The following is a 21,298-nucleotide window of genomic DNA, read 5'->3' as shown; positions in this document are numbered from 1 at the left end:
ACATAAGACATTACATTTGACCTGATGCATTGCGTACATATATCCAGAGTCAAGGGTGGCTCCTAGGCAAAAGCCCATAACCTAGTTCATCTGTTTTGGCATAGAACCTCAACAAATCTAGCCAAAAAAATGTGAGGTATTTCACCACCGCCAATATAAGACAGCTGCTGCTCGGTGCCCTTCTTTAGGCCTGGGTTTACGTTAAGTATTTGTGCCAAATGCACAAATTCTGCACCCACCGGATGTAGTGCAATACTAGTGGAGAACTTCCACAAGTTATCCTCACTACCACTGAGAAACGGTAATTATTATAATAAATAGATATATACAACACTTTTAAATATGCTCAGTTTGAATTCCTGAGAACCAAGAAAACAATATTAACACAATGGACAATTAACAACACTGTCTAGTCTGTCTGCTGAAACTTTCAAACCTGTTGATAAGCACAATGAGATAGCTACTAAATGATTCTCATAAGCCTCGAAGTTTCACAGAAACATCTTTATAATAACAAGTGACAAAAATCAACGCAATAACAATTAACTTAAATCTTCTGTTCATACAAACCTTTTGTGAAGTCAATTCACAGAAGAAGCTAAAGTTCTTAGCTGAGTCCTCAATATGAAAACTGTTCTTGAGAAGGTTTGCAGAGCAGTAAAGTTATGGTCTTTGACCAAGATATTTACATTGTTCTCCAATAAGTTTGGAACTGCAGACATTAAATCCACTCTAGGTTGAGAGCACAATGGACAGTTCAGAAGTACATGAATCCATGTTTCATATTCTCCACATGTGCAGTACAGATGAGGCTCCAGGCCACACTCAAATAACTTAGCCTGGAGGGCCCCCATGCCCTGTTAGCAGATAAGTTGTCATAGAAGGCCTAAACCATGAAAACTCCAAGGGTTGTTGAGAATTCCACTTGCACAATATACTTTCTTTTTACAAGCTCAAATTCACTCTCATACTATTTTTTTTTTGCCAGACAACAGTAAATTCCTTCGAAAGCCTTTTCTTCTCCCTTTTAAAGTTGCTGACTGGGTCAGTCTTAATTCCAAGCATTCTTACTGTTTTTTTTTAGGTAGTAAATCAAACCCCGAAAAGCAATATATAAATCTACAGGAATTGTACTGCCAAGTATTTGGAGTGCGTTATTTGAAACAGTCCTTGGAATATTATTGATCATCAAGAGAACTGATCTTTGTGTGGAAATAAGTTTCTCACTTTTACTTTTGATACCAAACACTTGCTGCATATGATATAATAAGAAAAAAAAATATGGTTTTATAGTAAAGGTTCAAGGTTTTCTTTGATAATCCCCACTCTTTCCTTGACTCTGATAACTGAGGCTATGAAAAAACAGATTTTGTCCTTTAGTTTTAACATGAGGCAGAAAACAGTTTATCACCTACAGTAATACCCAAATACTTAGTTTGGAATACAGAGAATTTGGGTATTATTTAGTCTGATTCTGGGTGGTCTATTGTGGTTAAAATGATTCTTAAAAGTCAAAACTATTTTACTGGGGCATATTTTCAGTTTGACTTGGATGACTATGGCCCAAGATAGGCTGTATTTTCTCTTCAGTTATTCTCCTTTTGCTTCCATCAGCAATGATCACCAAGTCATCTGCATAGGCTATCTTACTGATACCATTGTGTTCCCTCATTAACCACTGATCCAGCACAGCATTCCAGAGTGATCCCAATGCTGATCATTGGGGCATCCTCTTGAAATCCAAGCCCAGTACGTAAGATGGTTTGCCACCACCTTAATGTCTGTCGTTCACTAAAGTAAGATCACATAACTGTAGATGTACACATCACACCCTACAGATCTCAAGCTCCTAAGGGCACTTTCCCACCATAAAGTGTCAAACGCACCCTGAAAGTCCACAAACAGCGAGTAAGTATTTAGCAGGCGAGTTGGACACAGTTGGTCAGAAGATTTATAATCTTCTGTTGACTGTCTTTTCTTGAAGCTGTATTGTGCTTCTGAACATAATTGATGATCTTTAGCATTTTTTGGATTCTTAAGGCTAACATTCACTCAAGCAATTTCCCTAGGTTTGCTAAAAGTGAAATAGGTCTGTAGGCCCATGGATCTGATATTAATTTCTCAGACTTGTGCAGTATCTTTAGTAGAGCTATTTTCCATTGACAAGGAAATATTCCTTCTAGTAAACACTTATCAAATTTAAAAGAATTGTGTGGAAAATTTTCAAAAAATTTAACTATGAATATTCTCAATCAGGTCAATACTGGGGCATTTCTTACCATTGAGCTCTGCCATCGCAGTGCCCAAATCCAGGAGTGTAAAGGGTTCATTATCATGACATATTTGCATTTGTTCAGGTGAATCTAGATCCAATATATCTTTGGGGAATAGGTTAATTATGGAACCCACCATAGACATCCAGTCTTGAGTCTCTTGACCATCTTACTCTGACTGTGTTATAAACATCTCTGCAAGCCCTTTTGTTCCTTGATATCTGATAAACCAAGCTCCATGGTTCTTTATTTCTACAGGGGATATTCATGTGTTGTTGGGGCAGACCCCAGGGTTTCCCCCATTAGCCGCTATTACTCCTTGTGTTGAGGCTCATGCCAAGATCGGCCATTTGTATGTAGTGTGTTGGGTGTGTAAATGTTATGATGTGTTCTGTTATGTAGTCTGCCAGTACCTAGCTCTTAGCAAGTGGGAAGCAGCAACACCTGGTCACAGCATCCCATCCATGCCACGTGGAGGCAGCCAGGATCTACTACCTTCATGCTATTTCTACAGAAATAGCATGAAGGTAGTACTTAATTTCTACAGAAAGAAAAAACAGAATAGGAAGAGGGTTGTGCTCTTAGTTAAAAAGCATAAAATCTATGGCAGTGCATCCAGTTTACATGGGTGGCCAGTGCAACACTGAGTCAGTTTGGTGCAACATAAGACTGGGAAAGCAAAAAATGAGTAGGTGTGGAAATCAGTTTTTCACTTTTACTTTTGATACTTTTTGTACTTAGTCCTTATGACTCTGATAAGTACAATAAAAAATAAAAATAAAAAAATAAATAAAAAACTGAACAGAGAAAGAGGGGGCCAATGAATTAGAATGTCTTATAATGGGTGATTTGAACTTTTCATATATTAACTGGAACTTGTGGTTAGTCACTCATACTAGCAAAACTTTTGTGAATTTATTGGATAACTGTTTTCTACAGCAGCATACACAATATGAGATAACCATAATGATGCTATTTCACCTATGTTCAGTGATTTACTACAAACTAACATGATGCTATGCACAAACGTGTTCAATTAGTATTTCACATTTACATATAAGGAATTCTTTAGGGAAGTGGATGCAAGAAGTTTATCAAACTCTTTAACAGGATGCAAAATGATTTTTGTAATTACTCAAAGGAAAGTGGAAAAGAAATTGTTGAAAAAAAGGAACCTGGGATGTATGGGATCTATCCAGTTACATTAAGAGAAGCAGCTTAGAAGGCAAGAATAATGAGAGAATCTCTGGACTCAGGGAAGCTCCAGCAGATTGGAGGCATACAAATGTAACCCCAAATCACAAAGGGGAGATCAAAGGGTTACACAAGGAATTACAGACCTGCTAGCTTTTGTTCCACAGAACATGGAATCACTGGTTAAAGATGTAATGAAGGACCATCTGCACAGGAGTGCAGTTATACTTCAGATACAACATCTATTTGTGAAGTGATATCTTGTCTAACCAATTTAATTGGATACTATGTAGTCACAAGGAACTGGATGCAAAAAATAATTTTGATATCATACACTTGGATTTCAGGAAAGCCTTTGATACTATTGTACATAAAATACTGCAGTACAAACTGGAGCAATTAGCATTAAGGGCAAGTTACTGCTATAGATAAAGGAATAGTTGAGTGGGAGAAGAAAGAGTGGTAATCACTGAACGTTGCTCCTAGTGCAATCATATTATTAGTGGAATCCCCAGGGTTCAGTGTTGGGCCCATTATTGTTGCCTACATTTATCTTGCCTATATAAAAGCATAGACTTAATCCAAGTTTGCAAATGATACAAAAGGTTGGCAGGGTGGTTAATGACAAATGAAGTTTGACATTGATAAATGGAAAGTAGGTACTGGCATACAAGTAGTAGTAACCCCCCATATAATGTACCAATTGGGTGGTACTACTTTTTCCTTTTCTGCTACCAGGGTATTAGAAAAGGAAAGATCTCGTGATAATTGTGCAGTCAGATATGAAGTTCTCTGAGCAGTGCAGACATTGACAGGACAGCACATTGTGTCTTGTCAATATACAGGAATTTTGCTAGCAGAGATAAAGGGCTGATTATTTCATTGTATAAGGAAATGATCAGGCCACACCTTGAGTACTGCATACAGTCTAGACACCAGTTTTTCTTTTTTTTTTTTAATGAAAACCCCAAACACAAAAGGTATCAAAACCTATAGTACTTAGTACCATGCATGGGTTGAAGGAGAAGTATGGGGAGAGGGGGATGCCGGAAACTTTGCTCTAGAGACTAAACATGGGTTTCACCACTTCAAGCCTCCAATAAGCAAAGTGGTGGTATTTCACCGGTTGATGAAAGTCATCTACCACAGTTTAGGAAGGATGTAGAGCTACTGGAATGGGTACAGAGAAGGACATCAAGATTGGTGAGGGGAAGAAAAGGGTGTTCTTACCAGAAAGGATTCAGTTCTGCAAATTGCAGCATCTGGATGCCAATCCAGATGCTGCAATTTGCTTAATCACTGCTAATAGGATTCTTCCTGTTACTGCAACTACACAAATTTAAATCAAGGAAGGATAACAACTGCAAAATAGATGCAAAAGTTTGCATTTAGCCAACAGAGTTGATTGCTGGAACAAAACTTCCATCTGTTGTGAAAGTGGATAGCTTAAATAAATTCAATGAAGAACTAGATAAACTATAGGAGAGGGATGGATAGGTGAAATGGGAAGGGTTTTTTGGCTTATGCTACATAAGCTTGCTTTCTTCCATCATTTTCCACTACTAATACTATGAACATATATTCTGTTATGTTTGTGCATTGGCAAAATTCAGGCAAGTGACAGGTAGCATTTATGTTATCATGCAACAGACAGAACTAACTTTTCTCAACTCTCAAAAAAGTGGGGGACAAAAAGTTTTACACCTCCACACTGCAGGTTGGTTGAGCAACTGTTTTTTTTTTTTTTTTTTTTTTAATTTCAGAGGTCATAGATTGGTGCCCTGTATGAAAATTATTGTTATCTGTGTATATAAAGAGTATGCATTGGTTATCTTTCTTAATGACTGTACAATTATTTCATTACAAACATTTATAAATTTGTGCCTATAAAATTTTTATTTTGAGTATATGGTAAAAAGTTCTTCAAATAGGCCTCTGGGGTTGGGTATATTCATACTATGATTTTTTAGTGTTTCTCACCAACCATTGAAGTAAAAAAAAATAAAAAACCAAAAGACGAAAACCAAATTCTTATAATTTTAATATTTACAATAAATTTATTTACAAACAAAACAAAATACCATATTACTGATGATAGCAATTTTAAAATAAGACAACTGTGATATATAGTAAATATACAAGGTGATAATACAAATACTGAATTAAAAATACAATAAAATATACTAGGTTAAAAGCACTAAAATACTAACTGAAGCTTTCAAAGGCTTCTGCCTTCTTTCTCAACAGTGTACTTCTATTCTGCGGTGCATCATTAAATACCAGCAGGCTCGCAGTGCATCTCACGTAAACGTATACTTTTCCCGTTGAAACCGGAAGTGGCTCGGGAGCGTTTCAGGCAAAAACGTTCATCCCCTCCAAGGATTACTGCCTCAAAGAGGGGATGAATGCGTGTGTCCCTATCTCTATTATTCTCAATAGAACTAATTCGTAAGCTCTCGAGCCACTTGCGGTCCCAAAATCTATGCGCCCGATCAATGATGACAGCTTCGTCTGGGGAGATTATGTTGCTTCTCCCAGAAATGTTCAGCTATGGCAGATTTACCATAGTCTGCATTTCTTATCACATTTGTGTGCTCCCCCAGACGATCTTTGAGATGCCGTTTTGTTTCTCCCACATAACGTTCTCCACACTCCAGGCATTTAATACTATATACGACCCCACTTATATTTTCTTTTAAGACAGGGTCCTTGACCTGTGACACAATTGTGTGCAGCTTCCTGCCTGGGAACTGCACACAACGTGTCTGGTAATTCCTTAATATACGAGCTAAACGTTCGGATAAACCCGGATAGTAGGGGATGTATGCGGTGGCTATTGGCGTGAAGGGCTCACTTCTACTCTGCCCTCCACTAATGTATTTCTCTATGATCCTCCGGGGGGTAGCCACACTTCAAAAGATCCGCCGTAACACGTTCATACTCCATTTTTCTATCCTCTGAGGTACTACAATGAGATTTTGCCCTATCCACTAATGCTCTTACCACACTGTTCCTGTGATGGTTAGTCTGAGCTGAGTTGTAGTGTGAGTATTGGCCTTTGCACATAGATTTTCTAAATACTTTTGTTTTAAAATGCTGGCCTTCTCTACAAATCAGCACATCCAGGAACGGCAAAACCATTCCTTCCTCGACCTCAGAGGCGAATTGTATGAACGGGGAGAAGCTATTAAGAAAATGTTCAGAGAGTCCAACTAGTGGTGACAGTAGTTTGGCTAGGAAACTAGATAATGCATACGTAGGGCTACCTATAAACAAGACTATCGGTCTGAGTGGCACACCCGCTTTATGTATTTTTGGCAAACCGTAAAACCTTGGTATCTGGCTTCCTGTGGCATGTAATGCCCAATACCGCTCCTTTGAAATCTTATTGGATTTCATCCAACGCTGCACCATTTTATTAACTTGTCGTTCCAGATTCGACAATGGATTCTTATGAATAATCATATAGGTTGTATGATTATTTAATAAATTTAATGCTTTGCTTACATATGCCTCTTTATCCAAAACCACCGTTTCTCTACCTTTATCAGCTGGAAGGATCACAACATTATCGTCCTGCTTAAGACTTTCTAGTGCTAGTCTTTGCTTTGCATTAAGATTCAGGGGAATCTTTCTTGGCTTGGCTTAAAATAGCTGCTGTTTTCACACGGATTTCATTGGCCATGCACAAAGGTAACTTATTAGCTGCTCTCTCAATGCCCATAGCTATTTCTGCTATGGGCACTTTGGGCAGAATCATGGCAAACTTAGGTCCTAGATTTAAAACTTCTATTTAAAAATTTATTCTGTCTTAAAAGAAAATAAGAGTGGGGTCGTATATAGTATTAAATGCCCGGAGTGCGGGGAATGTTATGTGGGAGAAACAAAACGGCATCTCAAAGATTGTCTGGGGGAGCACACAAATGCGATAAGAAATGCAGACTATGGTAAATCTGCTGTAGCTGAACATTTCTGGGAGAAGCAACATCAAATCTCCCCAGACGAAGCTGTCATCACTGATCGGGCGCATAGATTTTGGGACCGCAAGTGGCTCGAGAGCTTACGAATTAGTTCTATTGAGAATAATATAAATAGAGACATGCATTCATCCCCTCTGAGGCGGTAATCCTTGGAGGGGATGAACATTTTTGCCTGAAACGCTCCCGAGTCACTTCCGGTTTCAACGGGAACAGTATACGTTTACTTGAGATGCACCGCAAGCCTGCTGGTATTTAATGATGCACCACAGAATAGAAGTACACTGTTCAGAAAGAAGGCAGAAGCCTTTGAAAGCTTCAGTTAGTATTTCAGCACTTTTAACCTATTATATTTTATTGTATTTTAAATTCGGTATTTGTATTATCACCTTGTATATTTACTGTATATCACAGTTGTCTTATTTTAAAATTGCTATAATCAGTAATATGGTATTTTGTTTTGTTTGTAAATAAATTTATTGTAAATATTAAAATTTACAGAATTTGGTTTTTGTCTTTAGGTTTTTTACTTCAATGGTTGGTGAGAAACACCAAAAAAAAAAATCATAGTATGGTAAAAGTTAATTACTTGTAAAAAGGAGAGGACATCTGTCATGCTAGATCTGTTGCCCAAATAATCATTTAGAGCAAGCTGCAGCTGCCTGTTATAAAAGAATATTCCACAAATGTGTTCTGCAGTTTGGACTGTGGAAAGTGCTGACATCTTGAGAAGTCATCTGCTTTGATGCAAGAAAGCATTTATAGTATAGGTATGTTCTATACTTAGCCTATCTAGGGCCACTTCTTTCTGCAATTTTAATGATATACAAAGCCCAGTTCCCTATTTTGGCTTGACTTGATACAACTCATTAGATGAGTGTTCTCACCAGATGATTTATTGTCACTGTATTTGGAGGCTATGGCAGATTGATTGATACTTGTTATATGGAATTAGCAAGTTTGTCCAGGAGAAGATGTAGCCCTTTTTGCTACTCTTTGTCTCTTCATTTCCTTGTATTTCTTCATGTACAAACATCAAGCAGAAATGCAAGTCTTGCTGCTTTCTTGTATATTCAATTAATATCTACCAAATATGCTGAGGAGTTGGATAAGAGATAAATGTGATTTTCAGCACTTACACCATTGTCAGGGAGTAAGTGTATATCATTCCATCTGATGAGTGGTCATTTGAAAGCATTCTGGAGCTATATTTAGTGCTCCTAGTTTTGTGGTATAGAGTAGTAGTAGCAGCAGCAGCATGTGATGCAAGAAAGCAAGTGTATGAGCTTATGCAGCATCAGCCAAAAAAAAAAAAAAAAAACAACACCACACCATTCCCTCCAAATGCCTGTCCAGTTCCTCCTTAAATTTAAGTTGTCAACTTCCACAACGACAGATGGAAGTTTGTTCCAGCAATTAACCACCTGCTGGCTAAAGGCAAATTTTCGGCACATCTATTCTACATGTCTTTTCTTAATTTATTCCCCTTTAGGTTCGTAATCTGAACAAGTAGAAGGATCCCATCAGAATTCAGCATGCACAATCCATTCAAGGCCTTATATACCTCAATCAGATCACTGCACAGGTGCCTAGTCTCCAGCCACTGCAATTTGCAGAACTTAAGCCTCTTGGTAAGAGGATCCCTTCATTCCCCTCACCAATTTTGTTGCCCTTCTCTGTACATGCTCAAGTAAATCTACATCCTTCCTAAAATGAGGCCTCCAGACCTGTACGCAGTACTCAAGGTGTGGACTGACCATTGCCTTATACAGAGGGACAATCACCTTCTCCCTGCTAGCAAAATTCCTATATATCATTGACAAAACCTCATGACCTGCCCTGGCAGCCTGTCTGCATTGCTCAGAAAACTTCATATCTGACTGCACAATTACTCCCAGGTCTTTTTCATTTTCCCACCTTAAGTGTAGTACCACACAGTTGGTACATTTCTCTGGGGTTACTTCTACCCATATGCAGTACTTGGGATTTGTCAAGGTTAAACTTCAGTTGCCACTTCTTAGCCCATCTGCCCAAATTATCTAGATCCTGTTGCAGTAGCACACTGCCATTAACAACCCTGCCAACCTTTGGATCATCTGCAAACTTTGACATTAAGCCTGATATACCTTCATCAATATCATTGATAAATATACAAAACAGTGGACCAAACACCAAACTCTGTGGGACTCCACTAATAACATTAGTCCATGAAGAGCAGCACCCATTGATTACCACCCTCTGTCTTCTCCCACTTAACCATCCTTTTATCCATTGTAGCAACTTACCCTTAATACCATTCTGCTCCAATTTGTACAATAGTCTTCCATGTGCAAGTGTCAAAAGCTTTCCTGAAATCCAAATATATGATATCAAAATTATTTTTTGCATCCAGTTCCTTTGTAACCACATCATAATATCCTATCAAATTTGTCAGACAAGACTTTCCCTTAACCCATGCTGTCTGAATTATTGCTGCAGTCTTGTCTAGATGATCCTGCAACGCATCTAACCAGTGACTCCATTATTTTACCCAGAACAGAAGTTAAACTAACTGGTCTGTAATTACTCGTGTCACCCTTTGATCCCCCTTTGTGAATTGGGGATACATTTGCACATCTCCAGTCTATGGGGACCTCCCCTGAATCCAAGGATGCTCTCATAATTATGGCTAAGTATACACACAGCATTCCTGCAGTATCTTACACAAGATTACAAATTATCTCCAGAACACTTTCAAATGAAAGTGTCTTGTTAGGTTATTTGTTGACAACAGTCCCTGTGAATAGCTTAGAGGGTGGCTATTCTGTCTGTGGTTTCAGTAAATATTAATTTTCCCACCAAGGAGCAAAGAAAGTTACTCAGGTAAGCATCTTATTTAGTGCAAGCTATTGTTTTCTGAGAAACAGTGGTGGTTCACTGGCTTCTGTATAGAGGCTGTGTATATGAAATTTGCTTCCTGCTATGCACAGTGCATTACAGTGGACTGGGTCTAAACTACACACTGTAGAACAATTATTAGAATAACAGAAGTATATGTCCAAGTACTACACAAATATATGTCCAATAGACTGTCAGCATGCTACTTTTGACATTTTTCTTGCATGCTATCACATTTAATGATAAAAAAATTAACAGTAAATCATTTCAGATGGTATCTTGATAAAATCAATTTTAGTTTTATTAAAAAAAAAAAATAAAAAATATCAGTTCCTTACTGATGGTTACACATTACCTGTGAACTTCCATTAGTTCCAGAAATCTGGCTAGACAACAGCATATGCTCTGGATGAGCAGGCTGGGAAAAACTGATACCACGACACACTGCTTCCATATGAGAGGAATCAAGATCTTCTGATAACAAGTATTGGTCTTCTCTACAGAGTGGCACTGGCTGGGAGCTGGATAATTTAGTTAGAGACTCTTCCCTAATCACAAAGAAAAGTTCAATTTCTATATTTATAGAAAACTTCACTCAGACTGTATAAACATAATATAATTTAGAAATAACACTGTGGCAATTATACCACTCTGCACAGTTTTCAACGCTTGTAAACTAATAGCTGTTTTTACTTCAGTTTTTTTTTTTTATACTGATTTCAGAAATGTTATTTTCTATTGCATACTGATTTTTTTTTTCACAAATCAGTTAAGTTGATGTCATGATTTGTATTATTGAATGTATTAAGTTAGGAGTAAATGCTGGGAATTTGTACACCAAATCTTCACCTGTTGGCAGCACTGCCATGTCATTTGTTTCTTGACCTTGAGAGCTCCATGCAGCAGTACTTATAAGTGTGAGCTCAGTTCATTTTTGAACTTGTGTCAAGCTTGTGCTGAAAAGCAAGTAAGATGTCTTCATACAAGTGTTTGAACAATCTGAACTTATTTTGTTATATTTATGGAAGTTATATAGTCCTCAAGCAAGGACAATATATAATTACAGAATTTGTAAAAAACATGTATTCTGCTTATTTGGGAGTGAAACTGACCAAAATAAACAATGGGCTCCACAAAGTTTTGCCAAACTTGTGTTGCAACATCAAGATTGTGGAAAAGTGGTAAAGAGGATATGCCATTTGTAATACCCATGATTTGGCAAGAGCCTACAAACCACTGTGATACTTTTTCTTAGTTAATGAAGAGGGATACAATGCAAAAAGTAAGAAGGGCATTGGCATTGTGTATCCTAATATTCCATCTACCATTAGATGAGTCCCACAGAGATAACCTACCAATTCTATGCCCTCCACTTATATTGGAGAATGTAGCAGCAGAGAGTACTTCTGAAGATGGAACTGAGAAGCCTACATGCCTGGAGACAGTCCAGCACTCAACTGTTTTCATAGCATCAGAGCTGGCCGTAGTAAATGTGGGGCACAATTTCAATTTTGGTGGGCCTCCTAGACTTAAGATAATTAGGCATGAGGAATATATACTATTACATCAAATTAAAAATAAAATTTATAAGTTATATTTTGACATAAAATAAAACCATCAAAATGGAATGCAATATAAAAGATGGAAAGTAAAAGAAGTTTATATTTCTTTGTTTTGGTCAAACTAAACACATCAGAAAGCTATATCATGATTAACTCTATATGGCATTTCAAAACCTTAGACCCAACTCATACCCAACCCCAAAATGAAGCACACAAAAATAAATCACTTAAATAATATTACCATTGAAATGGATTTTAACCAACAAAATTAAAGAAATGTTTGTTTCTTGTTCAGCAACATTAATTTTATCAAAATTAAATTTTACTTCATTACATTCTACTGATAATATTGCAAGGCTATCGAGTCAATCTGGGAACATGTTTGCCCTCAGATACAATTTTAATTTGGAAAAGCTACTTTCTCCTGAAGCTACTGCAATTGTTAAAAGTGAATGACAAGAAAACCAAAAGATTTAACTGAGCAAAAGAAAAAGATATGGAATAGTTCAGACACATGACAGTTTCACAAGATAACTATGAAAATATATAATAAAACCATTAATAGGGTAAGATTTTCAAAGGATAAGTGAAAAATCACTAGTGATTTTGAAGGTTTTTCCAATATATGAAGGAAGAATTTATTTCCTCAACAAGAATATGACCATCCAAATGGCTGTTTGTCTGAAGTGCAGTTGAATGCTTGGTAGCACAATTCGATTAGACTAAAGCTGCATTACATTAGAGCTTTAACTCTTTAAAATTCCTTTTCTGCTTTTTATAGATACACTTTAAGAAGACAAGCTAATTGCTTCATGCCACCTACACCAGCCCCATGTTCTTCTGTAGGGTGTTCATTATTTTTCAAAGCTGGAGGTAAAACCCTAGTGTGGGTGCTGGGCCTGATTGTATCAAATAGGTCCAATTAGCCAAAGGATAGCATGAACATAATGATCTGGTAAGAGATTTAAATTTACCAAAGGAATCAACAGAACTCCTTGAATCTAGATTTAAGTCAAAAATCTTCTAGCATATGGGATGTTTTTCTATGGTATGGACAGAGAGAACAAGAACTAAATCTCCCACTTTTCTGAGGACAATTCTGCTTTTTTGCAGCAATATGACTTAATGAAATGAAGTCATTTATATTGCTGCAAAAGTACTTAGGAATTAGTTACAATTCTACACAGTGGAGACTTTTTGATTCAAAGAGTTAAGGGTGTGTCTCCACAATGGAAATAAATATGGGTCAATTCCTGTAGCTCACTGTGCATTTGAAAGAAAATGAGAACTTTAAGTTGTTCACAAATATTAAGTATGAAGAAGAACATGGTTGGTTGGTTGGTTGGTCTGTGCTGACTTTAAAGTAATAAGCATGTTAATTGGACAGCAATCTGGCTATAAAAAATACCCACTTTGTGGGAGTGGTATAGTCTAGCACAGGGACATCAAGGTCTGGCCAATGAGGGGACAGTTTATTGCCTGGATCAAGGAACATAATTCATAAACCACTGGTTGATCCCAAAACTATCACCCTTCCACCATTGCAATATGAAACAGCTTTACCTCATAAGGTCCCTGATTCAACTACCTTTATGCTAAATTCCCACTGATCAGCCTAAGAGAAGATAAAACAAGGTATTTTTGTTGGACCTCAAATGCACAAATTGGCAATGGAACGAGATGGGGGGGGAACTATGAATAAAAGAGAAACAGGCATGGATTAGCTTCAGATCTGTTGCTGAGAACTTAGGGAACAAGGATCCAAGACTAGACTGTCCCGCAGACTACTTCCCAAAAAAAACCTAGGAAGTGTTAGTGAAGAACAGGGTGAGAGGTTTCACCAGGACATTTAAAAACATGGAGAAATGAGGTACCATGTCAACATGATGGCTGACTATTGCTGGATGTTGAAGGACTAAAGTAGGAGGATCTGCAAAAAAAAAAAAATTGATCCATCAAAAGTCAATATTTAAGATGAGGCACGTGCTTAGTGGACTTTAACCACACTGCCTTTTTTAATAGTTTAACACAATTAAATACATAAATCTAGTAAAAGTAGCATTTTGTTAACTTGCTGTGCACAAATTCTGCTAAAATTAATAAAAATTTGTGAAAAATCACAATTTTCTTTCATAATTTTTGAAGAATCCCAATGTGATGGAAACAGAAGTCATTTTTTGACATCAGCATTAGAAGATAATTTATAAGCACTTTTCTGAGAAAAGAATGAATTTTTCAGAATGTAGAGTAATGTTATCCATGGATTAATTTAAGTGAACCACTTTTACCAAGTGGATAATAATAATACAAAGTTAGTTTATTAATCAAGTGCATTTGACCTAATTCCTAAACTTATTACAGAGGTGACATTTCAGGATCCTTACTAGATCCCATCATCAGACCAAACAGGGCTAAAATAAGGGAACATAAGGCAAATTTAAAATTTATATTCTTCATAATTTTAAAGGTTACAAATTACAATATTAGTTCAGAAAATAACCAAGAATAAATGAAATAAAACTAAATAGTAAATGAAAAGTAAACTATATTTATAAATTAATAAAAAACTTAAAATATTACAATTACAGTCACAAATAAATGAAACTAAATTTATAGATTAATTATACATAAAAGAACATACCTGTTAACAGCCCCTTACACCTTTGCTTGTTTAAGACTGCTCTATTTGAAATTAGACACCAAGGTGTGAGGGGGTTGTTAACAGATTAATTATATATAATTAATCTGTTAATTAGTTTTCATTTATAGATAAATTCATTTATTTGTGGTTATTTTCTGAACTAAAATTACAGTATTGTAGTTTGTAACTTGTAAAAGTGCTAAGAATGTAAATATACTCTATTTTCCCCTTATCTTAGTTAGCCCTTTATGGTATGATGGGATCCAGCTAGGATTATGAAACACCACCTTTGTAATAAGTTTAGGCATTAGGTCAAAAGCACAATTTAATAAACTAACTATTATCCACGTCGTAAAAGAGGTTCATTTCAAAATTAATCCATTGTACTGTATATACTTACCAAACAGTTTATACTTAACCATTTAGTAAATATCAAAGACTCCATTTTAAAGCAGAAAAATGAAACAAAGAACTTTTATTGATGGCTGGATGATTTATAGAATCTTGTCCTGCTCAACTATTATACTGACCTCTGCTATGAGGTTCATGTTAGCTTTAAACTTTAGTATAAATATGAATTTTCTCTAATAAGTACTGCTAAAGGCAACTGGTAAGTAAACCACATGAAAAAAGGCAACTGGTAAGTAAAAGTAAATGGATGGCCATTGCACAAAATAGAAGGAACTGGAAAGTTGCTGGAGAGGCCTTCGTCCTGCAGTGGATTGAAAATGGCTGATGATGGTGAAAGGCAACTTTAATATTATGACAAAACCCTAAATAAGGCAGCTTGAATGAGTCTGTCAAGTAACAGTGGCTGAGAAGTATATGTTAACTTAAATTTATCCTTTATCTTACTTCATAAGTTTCAATGGATACAAGTATACATTATGGACAAATGAATACTTGCATACATTGAAACTTACATTTTTCAGCATATCAAGGCAACTAAAGCCTAGGATGTAAAGATATATTTGTAAACTGCATGAATTCTATGGCTGGTTGGCATATTGAAAAACAATGTTTCCAGAAGGAATCTATAACTGACAATTCAGCCACCCTAAAAAAAAAAACACACACTGTAGTAATGGTAGTATGCCCATGTGTTAGGAATATCTGAAATGCCATTAACAGAGGAAATGCCAGCCTATTTTATTGGGCATCCTTCCCAACTTATCAAATAAGTACATTATTCTGGTTCTGAATACCAGAATTCTTAGTATTGACATGTAATTATCTGTAGCTATTATATTTGTTTAAATAAAAAATTTAATCATGAAACTTTAGTTAGCAAATCTTATAAACCTATGTTTAATTAATTAGTAATTGAATGATACAGTAACTACAATCTCCTTGGCTGTAATTAGACAATATTAAGTTTAAATTTTTATAAAAAACTCAATATTCACAAGTTTTCCTCTAAGCTGTTGGCACAGGACTTAACAAACAAGTTACCTTAAATTACAGGTCAGTTATTTAAAGTCTTTTTTGATTTCTACTGCCAAAATTTTACAAGTACCTCCACAAATTAATTATTTCAGTTAATGTTCTGATTACAAGCCCTTTTCAAATATCAGCATGCATGCTATTTTTTTTTTTTCAGGTGGTTATAGAGGAAAGATCCACACACTGAAAAAAGATATCAAATTTTCAACCTCAGGAGGTTGAAAATTATCAAAATTTCCATTTCTACTAATGTAGACTTTCAATACACACTGTACACATTGCTAATTAAGATACGATGTGTGTGTGGCTTATATCCATATTTGTATGAAGTAAGATATCATAAACAAATAAAAAAAAACACTAACCGGCTCATAGGTGATGACTGATCTGAGCATAATTTTTTCTGACTAGTAGAATCCCCAACTGCAGGTATCCATCTTGTAACAACTACAGTAATAAATAAGATATTAACTTACAATATATTCTATACACAAATTTAAATGAGCACTAAAAGGAGGATGTTTATTTACTCTAAACACAATGTAAATATTCAAAAATAAACAGTTCCTTTATCTGTGTCAATATGCAAATTTCACTATCTTGGTCAGGATTTTAAATACAGGAAAGGGGACTATGGTGGATTGAGGTATTTCTTGGACTCTTGACTAGAGCTATGTTATTTGATACTAATGCATTATGGGAGATGCATTTAAAAGAATTATCCTAGAGGCCATAACTTTTGTTCCAGTTTAGAAGTACTGCAAAAGAAAAATGACAGTGGATGACAAGAATAATTTCACTGACATGATCTGAGCAAGTACTGACATCAGAAGTTTTGAAACAGTAATCCTACCAAGGAAAAGAAATCTCACAGGTCATCCCATTTTGCATTCTTTTAATCCAAACAACATGAGGTTGGGAATAGCCATGAGATAAAGGCTCCATTGGAGAAGAGAATCACCAAGTTTTGATCTGAGGTGCCTAAAGGACCACTCAGACTGTATACTTAGAAGGGTTGTTTGTGAGATAAAGATCAAGTGTGTTGGCTGTATGGTTAGGATTGTCCAGTATTTTGGTAGGTAAATGAACAATCTGTGAGAGGTCATTAGTAATTGCAAAAGCCTCAGCATCTTGACCAGCTCAGTCTGTGTGACTAGAGAATGGAAGCTAGCTGGAGTTGTGAACATAAAATCACCAAGGAAAAGTGGACTGGAAAAAGTCCAGTTGCAAAGAGGAAGTCAAAGAGCTCCATGTGATTAGTGGAGTTGGAAGAACAGTAGACAGATGAATTTGACAGAATGAGGTAGACAGATTTTAAGGCAGAGAAGATTGAAAATAGGAGATTCCAAATTACCAAGTCTCTGACAGGGAATATCGAAACAGACATATGCACAAATACCACCTTTGAGGCAAAAGGAATCATACAGCAAATAATTGGGGTAACTGAAATGAGCAGTGGTTGAATCAACTGATAACTGCGATTCAGTTGAAAAAGTACATGGGGGTTTGGCAGGCTGCAAGTGGAAATGGACATCATTGAGATCAGAACTGAAACCATGTATATTTGAGAAATGAACTTGGAAGTGTTTGGGAGGTTTAGATCTTTTCACAGATAAGCTTGCTCTATTAGTTTGACTATTCATTAGTAAGAAAAAGTAGGGGGGGGGGGGACATGTTATATGAAGTAGTGAAATTTTTGTATATGGTGTAACACATGGTAAAATATACCCAGATCCTCAATATAACATGGCCTCAACAATGCCCCCTGCCTCACTACTGACTCCCTCCAGTCACTATCTGGCAGAGTAGAGGTAGCAAGATTATACACTAGCTGAGTCTGAATCCTCCTAGAGAGTTACCAATAGGTTTGGTAACTCTAGGAGGTTCTGGTGTACTAACTAATTCCCAGCCTGTAAATGCCATTTTAGAACTGTACCATCTAAATGTAAAGAAGTTTCAATCTTGCCATGATCTCCGACATAACTTCAAAAGACAGTCATACTGCATGATGGAAGAGATGGGAAAGGGTTGACCAGAACTTAGCTCTGGAAACTAACAGGTTCCACCACTTGAAGCCTCCGATAAGAAAAGTGGTGGTATTGCACCAGTTGAGCCATCTAGCACTAGTATTGCCTGGTAACACAGAGGGGCAGAATTCCTCCATGTGGTGTGGGCACCACACCTCTATCTCTGCTTATGTTGGTTTCACACCTGGGTGTTCATCTAGAGTGTGCTTGCAAATGGGGGGGGGGGTTATGCCCAGAAGGTTTCTAGGTATTCTTTTTTGATGTACTGTCAATGATGATTAGAATTTACAATTAGAGTTGGTACATCTTCAATCTAATGATGCACTGAAGACTATCTAAAAATGAAAATCAAATTAGATTTTATTCAACATTATATGAATCAGATCATCCAAAAATTAAATTTTGGAAGTAAGGTTACATCAATTTTTACGAGTACATTGATATGTGAGCAGACTTTCAAAAAGGAAATATGTAAAATCAAAAATACGATCATGTCTAACTGACCCACATTTGACTTTAAGAATTGGAAAAAGTACTTTAAAACTATATTACAAAACTCAGTTGCACTCTGCAAAACACATTTATAGCGATAATTAAAATTTTGTTATAATATTAACTGTAATTTTATAATTAGCACAATAAGTAATTAATTTGATATAAAAAATTGGTACATTTTATATTACATATCTATAGATATTTTTGTATCTAAATATAGATAAGTAAAAAATTTGTTTTTCTGCATAACTTTAATCAAATGTAGTTTTCAGTAATTAGGAATTTTCTCCGGCTCACCAAATATTCATATGTTGCCCACTTCTCTAACAGTTTGGGGACCCATGGCTCAGAGGAAGTGGTCTGCATAGCTTAAAAACTAGACACTTTGGGGATGGGGAAAGATTTTTTTATGTGAACCCCAAGCATGAGAGGTATTAGAACCTATAGTATTTAGTACTGTGCTTGGGTTGGAGATTGAGAAGACAAAAGAAGATATTTGTTGACATTGGACTTGAACTTCTGTAGATTGTAATTTTCAGGAAATACGTATGAAGGAAGGTTGTTCCAGAAAGCAGTAGTTGAATGAATAAATGAGGAAGATGAAAATCTGGTTCTGTGGATTTGAAGTTGGACAGTAAATGGATGTTGGCGGCATGTGTTCGGACTGTTTTGAAAGAGAGCAGGAATTATAGAAGCCAATTCAGAAGAACAGTGCCCATGGAAGTATCTGTAGAAGAAGCATGCAGCAGAAACAGTACGTCTGAGAAAGCGAGTGGAGAGACTGTTAGAGATGAATCACCTAATTAACCTAACTGCCCTCTTCTGAATGGAATCAAGAAGCCTGAGAGAGGTTTTGGGGGTACCACCCCAGATGTAGGAACAATATTCCATGGCAGGGCAGATTTACAGAGTGTACAGCTGTTTGGAAGAAAAGTAACGCCGAGAGCAAAAGAGAAAACCAAGTTTTTTAGAAGCAGAGGAAGCAATATTTGTAATGTGCTTGTGCCAAGAGAGATTAGAAGTCAGGGTAATCCCCGAAAGAGACATATCATCTTTCCTAGAAATTGGAGTGTCACTAAAGATAAGCATAGGAGCAGACGAATCCTTTTTGCAAGATATAAGACAAGACTGAGTTTTACAAGGGTTGAAATCAACTAAGTTATCTTTGCCCCACTGGAGAATTACCTGAAGATTGGCATTTAAGGAATTGGTAGCAGATTTTCGAAAAGTTGAAGCTGATTGAGCAGGACAAGGTTTCTCAAAATGGAAAGTGGAATGCAATGTGCTATCATCAGCAAAACTATGGATAGGATTTCCAGTCAATGGAAGAAGATCATTAATATATAAGAGGAAGAGAGTGGGGGGAAAGAACTGAACCTTGGGGGATACCAGCCTTAGTGGAGAAGTTAGAAGACAGAGCCATCTACCATCACCCTCAGTGAGCGATCAGAGAGAAAACTGGATAACAAATTATTAAAAACAGTTGGCAAACCATAAGATGGAAGCTTGTTTAGAAGACCTTTATGCCAAACACGATCAAAAGCCTTTGAGATGTCAAGAGCAACTACTAGTGTTTCACCGAACCTTTCCATTGAATTATTCCATAAATGGGTAACATAAGCCAGAATATCACCAGTGGATCGACACTGACGGAATCCATACTGGTGATCGTTGATCAGATGGAAGGTTTCTAGGTAGTTTAAGAGTTGGCAGTTAATTGATTTCTCCATTACTTTAGAAAGAGTAGAAGTAATTGCAATGGGATGATAATTGGATGGGAGGGATTTGTCAGCCTTTTTAGGAACTGGCTGGATATGAGCAAATTTCTAAACAGAAGGAAAAACACCTTTGGAATAAGTGAAAAAAGGCAGCAAAGAATAGGAGTAAGTTGAGGAGCACAGGTTTTGAGAACAAGTGGAGAAATATCATCAGGACCTGGAGCTTTCTTAGCATCAAGATTCATCAAAATCCTTCTGATATCCTTTTGACGGAAGACCACAGGAGGCATTGAATGGAGTGTGTTGGGAGGTATGAGGTATATTGAGGGTCTAGCGGCTCCTGGGATTTCTCCCATCTCCGCGAATGTTCTATGTATCAGTGACAGTACCCTGTCAAAGCCAGAGATTTAGAAGTGTGTGGGTCATGAGTAGTGTTATATGTTGTGCCCATTGTTTATCCGGCTTATTGGCCGCCAGGCCCCTAATGGGACCAGATATTGTCCATACCTCGCCACGTGGAGGCTAGCCGGGTGTTACCATTGAGTCAATTGTACTCTGGCTGGTCCTGCCACTTACTTTTCTGGGATTTTAGTGGCTAGGACCTAAAATAAAATTGGAACGACCGCGGTTGATTTTAAATCACTTACATTAAAGCACTAATATGGGGTTGACGCTGAAAGCCTGTTTCTGAAGTGCCTAAAAGGTTGGGCGAAATTTTTTGGTGTATTTAAATTTGGACGTGTAGGGCTATACGCTGTGCAAGAAAAAGTGCTGGGAGGGGAGAATGAAGGCTGGTGGGTGAAATAGGAAGAAGAGGGTTGATAGGGTAGGTGACCCCCAATTTTTCAGTGAGGCATGCCCATGCCCCACCAGAGGGAAGAAATGGTGTGGCAGGGAAGAGAGGCGACAGCAAGCCGTCACCACCCACCCCTGCCAGGTGTGGGAGTAAAAGAATTGCACTGCACAAGAGAGTGCAGAGCATAGAGCCAATATGGCTCCGTTGAGGCAGCAACTTTGAGTTCTCTATCTTCGTTGGTCTTCTCTGTCATTGGTAGCCATATTTTTCCTCAGCTATGAACACTGGTCAGGTC

General features: G+C 36.9%; 1 protein-coding gene across 2 annotated transcripts in view; it reads right to left on the bottom strand.

Moving 5' to 3' along the window:
* grp (serine/threonine-protein kinase grp) overlaps positions 1 to 21,298 on the bottom strand; it is a 121,712-nt gene that overhangs the window by 29,861 nt on the left and 70,553 nt on the right. For both annotated transcript variants that reach the window (XM_090382071.1, XM_090382069.1), the window contains 2 exons: positions 16,333 to 16,414; positions 10,677 to 10,869 (listed from right to left, as the gene is read on the bottom strand). In XM_090382071.1, the coding sequence (XP_090238197.1) occupies positions 10,677 to 10,869; positions 16,333 to 16,414 (275 nt within the window). The remainder of the gene's footprint in view (positions 1 to 10,676; positions 10,870 to 16,332; positions 16,415 to 21,298) is intronic.

The sequence above is a fragment of the Mastigoproctus giganteus genome, chromosome 9 (genome assembly GCF_048544385.1).
Source record: "Mastigoproctus giganteus isolate SK-2022 chromosome 9, ASM4854438v1, whole genome shotgun sequence".
NCBI classification, from domain to species: Eukaryota; Metazoa; Arthropoda; class Arachnida; order Uropygi; family Thelyphonidae; genus Mastigoproctus; species Mastigoproctus giganteus.
This window is presented reverse-complemented; position numbering and strand designations above follow the sequence as displayed.